The sequence below is a fragment of the Hyaena hyaena genome, unplaced genomic scaffold (assembly GCF_003009895.1).
Source record: "Hyaena hyaena isolate Hyena2069 unplaced genomic scaffold, ASM300989v1 scaffold_600, whole genome shotgun sequence".
In the NCBI taxonomy this organism is placed as follows: Eukaryota; Metazoa; Chordata; class Mammalia; order Carnivora; family Hyaenidae; genus Hyaena; species Hyaena hyaena.
In genome coordinates, this window is record NW_024081234.1 from 1,205,543 (window position 1) to 1,216,586 (window position 11,044).

Below are 11,044 nucleotides of genomic sequence, written 5' to 3' on the forward strand. Positions count from 1 at the left end.
GACTGTGTGCGGGCGTGACTGTGTGCCCTCGAGCGTGACTGTGTGCACCCGCGGGCGTGACTGTGCGCCCGCAGGCGTGACTGTGTGCGGGCGTGACTGTGTGCACCCGCGAGCGTGACTGTGTGCCCGGGAGCGTGACTGTGTGCGGGCGTGACTGTGTGCCCGCGAGCGTGAGTGTGTGCACCCGCGAGCGTGACTGTGTGCCCGCGAGCGTGTGCGAGTGTGGCACCCGTGAGTGTGTGAGCGCGCACCCAGGCTGCCCCAGGGAAGGTCTGGGGCGCCCCCGGGGTTGTGGGCCCGCTGGGGCTCCGCGGGCAGAAGGCGGCCGGGCTGGGGCGCTGGGTCCAAGGGCTTCGGCCCAGGTGCAGCAGGCGGGGGGCCTTCTGTGTCGACGTCGGGAGGGGGTCGCCCCTGGGAGAGGACAGCGGGCGTTGGTGACAGGCTGCCGCTCACGTCCCCACAGAACCAAACACCTGTGTCCAGGTGGCTCCCGGTCTGGGGCTCCTTTCTGGTTCAAGCCGGGTGCTCCTGGCCGGCTGTGCGCAGGGCTGGTGGGTGGGAGTCAGGGCCTGAGTCTGGGTAGGACCCCCCTTACCTGTCTTCATAGCTCTGACCCGGACCCAGCTACCCAGAGATGGATGCGGGGGTGACGTGGGGGGTCGCGCTGGCAGCACCTGGGACCCTCACCAAGAAGCCACAAGTATCCTGAACCCCATTAGAGATTTTCATCGTGCCCCCATCTGCCTGAGACCCTCCCCCCCAATTAGTACCTTAAGGGACAGTCTACCTCTCTCTACCCATTTGTTTCAAGGATATTTTGGTAACTGTACTTTCATACAGTGATCTCCCCTTGATATTTGTAGTGTTGTATTTGATACATTTACTTATTTATTTAAAATAATTTTTTTGTAATGTTTATTTCTTTTTGAGAGGAAGAGAGCGCGAACAGGGGAGGGACAGAGAGAGAGGGAGACACAGAATCCGAAGCAGCTCCAGGTTCTGAGCTGTCAGCACAGAGCCCGACGCGGGGCTCGAACCCACGAACCGTGAGATCATGATCTCAGCCAAAGTCGGATGCTTAACGGGCTGAGCCCCCCCAGGCGCCCCAGTACGTTTAAATACATATTTCTGACAGGGGCCTGGGGGTTTCACCCGCAGGCCAGAGAGGCTAAGGCACATGGGAGGTTGGGGCCTCCCTGGCGTCCTGGTGTTTGGGGGTCGGTGAAGTTGGCCAGGGAGGCTGCTGAAGGCATCCAGGTCATGTGGGCAGAGTCCCAGGGAATGTTCTGGTCCCAAAACTGCAGGGGGACTTGATTTCTCGTGCCCTCTCTTCCATAGCAGGGTTCGACGAGGGGGCGGCGGGTGTGGGGGGGCAGGGAAGCAGGTGGGCAGCCCCAGCACGTGGGAGGGGACTGTAGGGCCAGTGCACCATCCAGCTGTGATTGTGGAAAGGCTCCCCCTAAGTGGGGGGCATTCAGGGTGGATGCCTCCCTTGGGGGGTGCCTTGTGGAACGTCATGGCCTTCTGGGAGGGAGGGTCAGAGCGGGAGGCAGCCCTGGCGGGAGAATGGGGGTGGCACGTGGGGGTGAGGAAGTGACTCTGTCTAGGACTGAGCCCTGCTACGGGAACCCCAGGAAACGCGGGGGCCGCTGTCCAGACTGGCCTCGAGGGAAGCGCCCCGGAGGGCGGCACACCTGGGCCTCGGACGCCAGGGTGTTGGAACTAAAGTGTGGCTCGGCCTCTCGTGTCTTCCTCTTGGCCTCTGTCCCCCGGGCGGGGTCTGCGGCCGGGGACACGGTGTTCCGTTGGCCTGTGCAGGCAGAGACAGGCAGGGTCGGGACATCTGAGTATAACACTGGAGTTCAAGGGCAGATGCAGAGATTAGACTCAGAAGGCTGGCTGTCAGCTGCCACGCTCCCTATTGCTGTACCCCCAGGGCCCCGGCCCCGCCTGCCCCCCGCCCAGGGCCCACCCCAGGCCCTGCCTCCTTGCGCTGGACTGAGCAGGGAGAGCGAGGCAGGGGCGATGGGGCCTTCTCGCCAAGGGGCCCGCTGTCCAGGTGGCTGTGGTCACCTGAGTCGCGAACACTGAGTACAGCCACCCGCAGCCACTGGGAGGTACAGATGCTGACCACCGGGGAGGGCCCAGGACCCCCAGGCCGTGGCCCGTGAGCAGGCCTGCTGAAGCCACGGCTACGTGGGTAGAGCCGGGAGAGCACCAAACAGGCCCGGGCTGGGCGAGGGCCACAGAGGCCAGACCGCAGTTTATTCCTTTAGCGCCACATGTGTGTTTGGGGGGGAGGCAAATGGCGTCTAGGGGCGGGACACCACGGGGCTGGGGCAGTGGCTGCCAGAGACAGCCTGGGGGCCTCTCGGTAACGGGGCGGGGTTCGGGGGGACTGTCTCCCGTCCATCTGGTCGCGCTGTGAGGCTGCAGACAGGCTCAGCCCCGGTTATTAGGGTCCCAAGATGGTGAGCATTCACGCAGACACGGGTGCCCAGATTGTGCTGCGCTAGATCCTGAAGGAGGCGGGGAAGAGCTGGGGGTCCCCACAGTGCTCAGCTGGCCCTGGGGGGAGTGTGCCCATCAGAATGATGGTCTTAGCAGGCGGGGCGGGGGCACGCGGGGCGGCAGAGCAGGGACACGCAGGGGGCTGGGCGGCAGCAGGAGGCAGGGGCGCAGCAGGCGGGCTTGCACACGGGGCGGCAGAGCAGGGACATGGAGGAGGGGGGTCTGCAGCAGGGGCTGGGCTGGCAGCAGGGGGTGGACCTGGAGCACACAGGGGTGCAGCAGACGGGCTTGCAGCACACAGGGGTGCAGCACATGGGCTTGCAGCACACAGGGGTGCAGCGGGCTCCCTGGCAGGGGGAGGAGGTGCCGCAGGAGCTGGTGCAGGCTGACTGGCACGGGCTGCACATGCAGCTCGCAGGGGTGCAGAGGAGGGTCAGGCAGGGGGCGGGGGTGCAGCAGCTGGGGGCGCAGCAGGGGGGCTCGCAGCAGCTCTCTGGGCAGTCGCCCCCCTGCCAGGAGAAGTCAGGGCAGGAGTCAGGGGCCCCGGGCAGGCAGACGCGGCTGCCGTAGCTCAGGTCGCTGGGGCAGACGGACAGGGTGGACGCGGCCATGGTGGGGGTGGGGGGCTGGAGGAGGGTGCGTGTGAGTGAGTGTGAGTGTGTGTGCATGCCAGGTGTTCGGCTGGCTTTTATAGCCCTTCTCTGTGGTGTGTGTTTTCCCAGCAGAGACTCAGATCGTATCCCCTTCCTTGTTGGTGTTTGGAGCTAGTTTTCAGGGACCCCTCATTAGGCTTGTTTATTTTCCTGGAAGATGCCACCAGCAGGTGAAAGTCCCACCCATGTGCTGGGTCCTGAACGCGTCTGCTGAGTGGGCATGGGGCCATCGTGTGGATGTGGGGGAGGGGGCTCTCAGCCACTGGACACTCATCTTAGGGATGTGGTAACGGGGGAGGGGCCTGGATTCTGGCCTCAGGAATGGCTCCTGATGTGGGTGCCCGTCTCTGGAGCCTGTGGTCCCCATTCTTTTGCATTTGTCACCAAGAGCAAACAGGTGAAGGGAGTGTGGAGATGCCTGCAGGGCCCTGGCCGTGGTTAGTGTGGGCTCTCTCTGCCTTGAACCACTGCCTAGGTGGAAGGCCGTGGCTGTGGCCTGGGGACGAACTGGCTTTGTGCTGTGGGGGTCATGTTCATGGGCAGTGGGAGGGGTGGGCCTGTGGCTGGCCAGGCAGCCACCAGAATGCTCCGGGCACATCTCCTTTCTAACCTCTGGGCTCCCAGGGCCCCTGTGGCTCTGGCCACATGGTGGGCATGGTGGAGTGTGGCATGTGGCTGCCCCTCACCTCCCGTGGCTGGGCTGTGGGTCGGTTTCGCATGCCCTCTGCTTGCTGAGCAGGTGGTTGGGTTTCCTCCTGCCCCTTCCTCTGCCTCCCTAGGTTGCTCATTCTCCCGGAGAGAACCCACTTTCCTGGGGCTGAGCCTGCAGTCCCATCTGTGGGCCCAGGGGGCATCCCGTGGGATATTCAGGGTCCAGGAAACAGTCACTATGAGATCTTGTACCAGGCACTGCCAGGGGCTGGGCTGGGACCAGGGCCGGGGCCTCTGCGGGAGGAGGGGAGGGAAGACACAGGCAGGTAACAGGTGTCAGGGGGCCTGTGGGGGCTCAAGGCGTCAGCCTGGCCAGCGTCAGAGGTTCTGTGCAGGGGTGCAGTTGCTGTGCGAGGGGTCTGGGGTGTCGGGAGCGCGGGCCAACTCTCGAGGCCACGCACACGTGACTGGACGTGACTGGATTTGAGCATCATCTTCCAGGTTTGGGGGTGGCTGGACCAGACACCTTAGAGGACTGAGGGTTTATTTTGTTTTTTGAATCATTACTGTTATTTTATATTGTCTCAGTAACATTTTTAAAACATTTTTTAAAATGTTTATTTATTTTTGAGAGACAGAGACAGAGCATGAGTGAGGCAGGAGCAGAGAGAGAGGGAGACAGAATCTGAAGCAGGCTCTAGGCTCTGAGTGTCAGCACAGAACCCCGGCTCGAACTCACGAATAGTGAGATCATGACCTGAGCTGAAGTCAGACACTTAACCCACTGAGCCACCCAGGAGCCCCCATCTCAGTGACATTTCAAACCGAAAGCTGTGTTTATCACACAAACCTGATCTCGATCATGCATACACTTGCTTCCTGGGGCTGACTGTAGCAAATGATCACACTCTTTTATTTTTTATTAATGTTTAATTTATTTTTGAGAGTAAGAGAGACAGAGCATGAGCAGGGGAGGGGCAGAGAGGGAGACACAGAATCGGAAGCAGCTCCAGGCTCCGAGCTGCCAGCACAGAGCCCCACGCAGGACTCGAACTCACGAACCATGAGATCATGACCTGAGCCGAAGTCGGACGTTTAACCGACTGAGCCCCTCAGGCGCCCCTACAAATGAGCACCTTCTTGATGCTTTAAAGCAACAGAAATTTCTTTTCTCAGTTCTGGAGACCAGAGTTCCGAAAGCAGGTCTACTGAGCAGAGATCTGGGGGTGTGGGCGGGGCATGGGGCGGGCCGTGGAAGGAGTGGGCGGGGCATGGGGCCGGGCGTGGGGTGAGTGGGCGGGGCGTGGAGGGCGTGGGCGGGGCGTGGGCGGGGCGTGGGCGGGGCGGCTCCCCCTCCGGAGACTCCCGAGGAGGGTGTCTCCTGCGCTTTCCAGCGTGGTGACTCCGGCCCCCCGGCTCGTGGCCACAGCGTTCCGAGCTCTGCCTCCGGTCACATCACCTCCTTGTCTGCCTCTCCGGTGTTAGGACCCCTGTGCCCACGTCTAGGGCCCGCGCCGCTGGCCCGGAACCGCCTGCCCGCCGCGGGATTCTGCATTTAGTCAGCCATCCGCAGTTACCCCGCGAAGTCCTTTTTTCCATACAAGGTCAAGGGCACTTGGGGACTGTGCGGAAGCTGGCTTTGGGAACATTAGGTGGCATATGGCCGTGTCCCTGCAAACACGCCCATGTCTTACCTGCCCTGCCCACTGCCCACCACGGCTGGGGTTTGTACCGCGTCAGCCAGGCACTCTGTGGGCCTCTGTCCCCTCTGTGGCAAGATGGGCTCCTAGGGACCCATGTCACTGGGTCAGCTGAGGACTGTGTGATTTAAACACGGCAGGTGCCTGCAGCTCACAAAATGCGTCACAAAGGGGGGCCGCTCATACTGGTTTTATCCGCCATGTGATATACATGTGACCCAAGTATCCACTAAGCCTAGAAAAGTCATGGTGTAATCAGCTAGAAAGTTCTCAGCTGCTGTCAGGCATGTGAGTTTGGCGGGAAGGTGCACAGCAGGGCCTGGGGCTTCAGGTCCGAGAGGGCAGTCACCGCCCAGCCCTGTGGTAAGGTTCACAGCCTGGGTTTCCGGGACATCGGTCCGGCTGAACTGGACGGCCTTGTCCAGCACCCGCTGGGGCTTCCTCTCACGGGAGACCGTGCACAGGCCCGTGCAGAGCCCCCTGCACAGGCCTGCGCTCCCTGGGGGGCCCAGGGGGTCCGTGCTGGCTCTTCCCGCACAGACCTGCCAGGTCCGCACCGCAGGGCTCCGGGGAGGGGACGGACCACACTGCCCTCGGCGCCGGGGGCTCCCCCGCCTGCCCTGGCCGTCGCGGTGAGGCCGGGCCCTGGGAGGCAGGGTCTTCTCGGAGTCCTGGAGTCCCCATCGTCTTCCTGCAAGGGCGGCCTCTTCTACCTATAGAGGGATGCGCACGAGCGGCGGGGGTCCCCCAAGCAGGGGGCCTCTCGTCCTGGGCCTGGCCCCATTGCAGCTATGGGGTCCCCATCTTACCTGCCCAGTGTCATTTAGCAAACAAGGGACCAGTTGCCAGAACTAGGGAAAGAGAGGCAGGCATAGACCCTGAAGGCCCTGCCTAGGAGGACCATAGCCGGGCTGGGGGTGGGGGTAGGGATGGGAAGGCCACAGCAGAGGCCCCATCCCCCTGGAAGGTGCTAGTTCAGCTCAGAAGAGCCTAAGCTCAACTTCTGCAGGTCCTGGGGGGGCACATCTGGAGGTGCACATGTGGCCTGGAGCCCAGGAGAGGCTGGACGTGTCCGGACAGAGAGCCAAGGTGCAGGGGGATGGAGTTGGGGGTGGGGGCTGGAGAAGTCAGAGCTGTGACCTGGAGGCCGGGGCCAGCTCTGCGGGGACAGGTGCACAGGAGAGGGGGCACAAGTGAGGTGACGGGAGCACAGGGACCTTTGGTGGCTGGACAGGCTGGGTCAGGGGCTGGGGGCTGGGAGCGTGGAGGGAAGGGTGTCTCGGTGGAGCATGTGCAGAAGGAGGTCACTGGGGGCAGGAGGCTCTGCTGGGGAGGGGACACGGGCTGTGTTCTAACCATCGCTGCAGAGGGAAGCGGCGTCCGGCCCTGCGTGTGCGGTCTGAGCGCACAGCTCCAGAGGCAGGAGGGTTTCAGATGCTGGACAAGGAAGGAGGGGCAGGAGGGCTCGGGCGGCCATGGGGGGTGCTGCTGGACCCCTGCACCCCCACATCCTCCCCAGCGTATGCCGGACCCCGTGTCCTGCTGGGCTCCCTGCGGTGGGAGAGTTGCCCAGGGTTACTGTGCCCACGACTGGCTGCCACCGGGTCCTGAGGAAGCCCCCCCCCAGAGGGCCTCGGCCACGGCCGCCACGCCTGGGACTGTGAGGGGCGGGGCCCTGAGGGAGGGCTGGTGTGGCTGAGGACCGCCCCGCCCCCCACCTCTGTGGGGACAGAAAGGCAGTTTAACTAGAACCGGCCCAAAGAGAACCAGGTGACGCCGGGTTACTGTAAGCCACGTTTATTAGGTTTATCCAGGCAGCTTCCAGGGAGGGGAGACCACTGTGGCTTGTGCTGTGGACATAGTCCCAAGGCATGACCACTGGGACCCCGGGAGGAGGGTGGCAGTGGGGGTGGGAAGGGTCATTCTGAGTTTGAAGGGTACCCCCCACCGCCTGAGAGGAGGGGGTGCTGTCTATACTTCACAGGCCTAAGAGACAGACCCCAAAACAGCTGGGAGGCTGGTACTGGGGGAGTGGGGTCCCCACAGTGACACTTGGCCCCATCACTGGCCGCAGCAGGCGGGGCGGGGGCACGCGGGGCGGCAGAGCAGGGACACGCAGGGGGCCGGGCGGCAGCAGGAGGCAGGGGCGCAGCAGCAGGAGGCAGGGGCGCAGCAGGCGGGCTTGCACACGGGGCGGCAGAGCAGGGACATGGAGGAGGGGGGTCTGCAGCAGGGGCTGGGCTGGCAGCAGGGGGTGGACCCGGAGCACACAGGGGTGCAGCAGACGGGCTTGCAGCAGACAGGGGTGCAGCAGACGGGCTTGCAGCACACAGGGGTGCAGCACACAGGGGTGCAGCAGACGGGCTTGCAGCACACAGGGGTGCAGCAGACAGGGGTGCAGCAGACGGGCTTGCAGCACACAGGGGTGCAGCAGACAGGGGTGCAGCAGACGGGCTTGCAGCACACAGGGGTGCAGCAGACAGGGGTGCAGCAGGCTCCCTGGCAGGGGGAGGAGGTGCCGCAGGAGCTGGTGCAGGCTGGCTGGCACGGGCTGCACACGCAGCTCGCAGGGGTGCAGAGGAGGGTCAGGCAGGGGGCGGGGGTGCAGCAGCTGGGGGCGCAGCAGGGGGGCTCGCAGCAGCTCTCTGGGCAGTCGCCCCCCTGCCAGGAGGAGCCGGGGCAGGAGTCAGGGGTTCCGGGCAGGCAGACGCGGCTGCCGTAGCTCAGGTCGCTGGAGCAGACGGACAGGGTGGACGCGGCCATGGTGGGGGCGGGGGGGTGGAGGAGGGTGCGTGTGAGTGTGTGAGTGTGTGGGTGAGTGTGTGTGCGTGCTGGGTGCTCGGGTGTTTGGGGCTTATATGCAGCCCAGGGCTGTGAGCTGTTCATCACGAGGCCCATCTCCTTGTTGTTGTTGGAGCGGGGCCCCCAAGGCGGCGGCCACGCGGCAGGTCGCTGGGCCCGGGAATGACGCAGGTCAGGAGTCCCTGACAGCCGCCCTCTGCTCCCAGCATCCCTCTAGGGCTTCTTTCTCACTATGACACCCCGTGCTTCTCAACACTCGGGGAAATCATATGCATTTTTTTTCTTATTGTCTTTCTTTGGGGGAAATAATTGTGTCCTGAATCCATCAACTAATAAATAGCTTTGGAACCGTATTTATTTTTGGTGTGTTTGCAAACACATGTGTCATAGGTCTTCTGTGCCTGCAACTATTCCAAGCGACTTTGTACATTTAAAAAAAAAATGTTTATTTGTGAAAGAGGCAGAGCACAAGCAGGGGAGGGCAGAGAGCGAGGGAGACACAGAATCTGAAGCAGCTCCAGGCTCTGAGTTGTCAGCACAGAGCCCGATGCGGGGCTCAAACCCACGAACCGTGAGATCACGACCTGAGCCGAAGTCGGACGCTTAACTGACTGAGCCCCTCAGGCGCCCCGCAAATTTGTACATGTTAACTCAGTGACCCCTAAACAACCTTGTGAAGTAGGAACTGTCGTTCCCATTTTACAGATGGGGAAACTGAGGCATGCTCTAAACTTGCACCAACTCCCACACAAGTGAGGAGAAGGGCCCGGATCAGAAGCCGGGGGCCGTGTCTGAGTCCAAGACTCTGCTGCCCCAGAGGGTAGAGAGCAGCGGGCATATGGGAGGCGCGGGGACAGGACAAAGTTAGATGTAGAAATGGCGAAGGTGGGAAGGTGCGGCAGGTGCCAGCCAGCAGGAAACACCCGGTAAAGTGGTGCTTCTAGAATGTGGGAGAACGTGCGCTCAGGGGCAGCAGGCACGTGCGCGCACACCTGCGGCGAGGCTGCGGGGGGCAGGTGGGTGGTAAGAGCAGGACTTTGCCCGACTGAGAGCGCAGCGCGTGGGACATGGCGAGGGCAGGGGTGAGCGTCCCGGCGGGCTTGGGCCCCCGCCTGCAGGGGCCCTGCGTGTGGAGCGGGTGGCTGGGGAGCCATCAGCAGGCACGCGCGGGGGCTGGACGGGGGAAGGAGCCGTCTCAGGCGCCCCTGAGGGAGTGGGAGCCTAGCTGGGGCGCAGCCAGGGGAGGCCTGCCCGGGACTGCCAGCTTCGTGCCAGGATCGTGGCCCCACCGCCCACGCTGCAGCGGGAGGGGCCGCCGAGCTCCCTTGTGCTGCGAGGCCCGTCTGCAGGGGCTCAGAGAGGGAGCCTGCTGTCAGTAGGAGCGCAGGGATGCGGGGGTGGGGGCAGAGAACCCGAGCTCAGGGATGCGGGGGGCGGGGGGGGGGCAGAGAACCCGAGCGCAGGGATGCGGGGGGTGGGGGCAGAGAACCCGAGCGCAGGGATGCGGGGGGTGGGGGCAGAGAACCCGAGCGCAGGGATGCGGGGGGAGGGTGGGGGGCAGAGAACCCGAGCGCCCAGGGGGAGCAGGTGGGTCCCCAGGGCTTGGGGGGCCCTTCCGGAGGTGGTGAGGGGCGTCTCTGGGGAGCGCGGGGGCTCCTGGGAAACAGGCGGAGGGGTGCGGCAGGGGTGGCTGCGGGCGGCCCGAGGCCCGCCTTGCTGAGCCGGGACAGGTGCAGGCCGGGTCTCTGGAGCAGCCCGGGTCACGCTGGGCGTGGACAGGCCGCGCGCCGCCAGACACTAGTGACCAGCGGGGAGGACGATTTTGCTGAGGGTGACGCGGTGGGGCCGCGACTTGGGCTTGGAGCTGAGCAGGGCGCCCCGCGCAGGCCGCAGGGCGGTTCGCCGCCAGCGGGGAGCAAACGGCAACGTGAAGAGGGTCTTTGCTGGGGAGGCCGTTTGGGTTTGGGGCCGGCATCGGGGTGGGGCCCCTGCCTTCTGAAGAGACAGGCAGGCCCCTCTTTCCCGATGACGCGAGGAGACGGTTCCCTGCTTGTCGCGAAGCCGGCCTGGTACCAGGCGCGTCTCCCAGGGGTGCGGTTGGCAGCCGCTGTGTGGGGAGGCCTGGCGGGGAGGGCTGGGGCTGTGGGCAAGGGCGGCCGGCTTCCTGGAGCTGGTGCCTCTCCAAGGGCCTGTGTGCATGGGGACCAGTCGCATGTCTGGGTGCAGGGCAGTGCCCGCCTTGCCCACGGCTGCCCACCCCCGACGCCTGCCCAGATGCACACTCGGCCCCGGGATGCCGGTGAGGCTCACCTTTGTGGCCGCCGCACAGGCAAGTGCTCCAAGGGCCAGGGAGGTGCCATCCTGCCCTTGCCTCATGAGCAGATGCCACGAAGAGCCACAGAGTTACCTCGAGGCTCCCGGACCGGGCGCTGTGCCCTCTGGCAGGAGCTCTGCCCACATTCGCTCCTCTCACTGCCTCCCTGAGATGGCCCCCGTGCAGCCCCCCGTGCATGCACGCAATGCCTGCAGCCTTCTGTGCATGTGCACAATTATAAGCACACAGGGGCGCCTGGGTGGCTCAGTCGGTTGGGCATCTGACTCGATTTCGGCTCAGGTCATGACCTCACTGTTTGTGGGTTCGAGCCCCGTGTCAGGCTCTGGGCTGACCGAATGGAACCTGCTGTGACTCTCCCTCTCTCGCTCTCTGACCCTCCCTCACTTGTGCTC

At 64.1% G+C, this 11,044-nt stretch overlaps 1 protein-coding gene across 1 annotated transcript; it reads right to left on the reverse strand.

Moving 5' to 3' along the window:
• Positions 1 to 2,600: 2,600 nt before the first annotated feature.
• LOC120248664 (keratin-associated protein 10-6) lies at positions 2,601 to 8,278 on the reverse strand. Its single transcript, XM_039257096.1, has 5 exons — positions 7,581 to 8,278; positions 6,554 to 6,674; positions 6,325 to 6,366; positions 5,890 to 6,228; positions 2,601 to 3,137 (listed from the first exon to the last, which is right to left on the reverse strand). The coding sequence occupies exons 1-5, from the start codon at positions 8,276 to 8,278 to the stop codon at positions 2,601 to 2,603; spliced, it is 1,737 nt and encodes a 578-aa protein (XP_039113027.1).
• Between the last annotated feature and the right edge of the window lie 2,766 nt (positions 8,279 to 11,044).

Excerpts from the sequence above, each read along its gene's own strand:
- LOC120248664 (XM_039257096.1), bottom strand. The coding sequence starts at position 8,278 with ATGGCCGCGTCCACCCTGTCCGTCTGCTCCAGCGACCTGAGCTACGGC. Across the intron at positions 6,367-6,553 it reads TCCTGGGCTCCAGGCCACAT|TTCTGGCAACTGGTCCCTTG; the intron begins GTGCACCTCCAG and ends CTCTTTCCCTAG. Across the intron at positions 6,229-6,324 it reads TGCTAAATGACACTGGGCAG|GTAGAAGAGGCCGCCCTTGC; the intron begins GTAAGATGGGGA and ends ATCCCTCTATAG.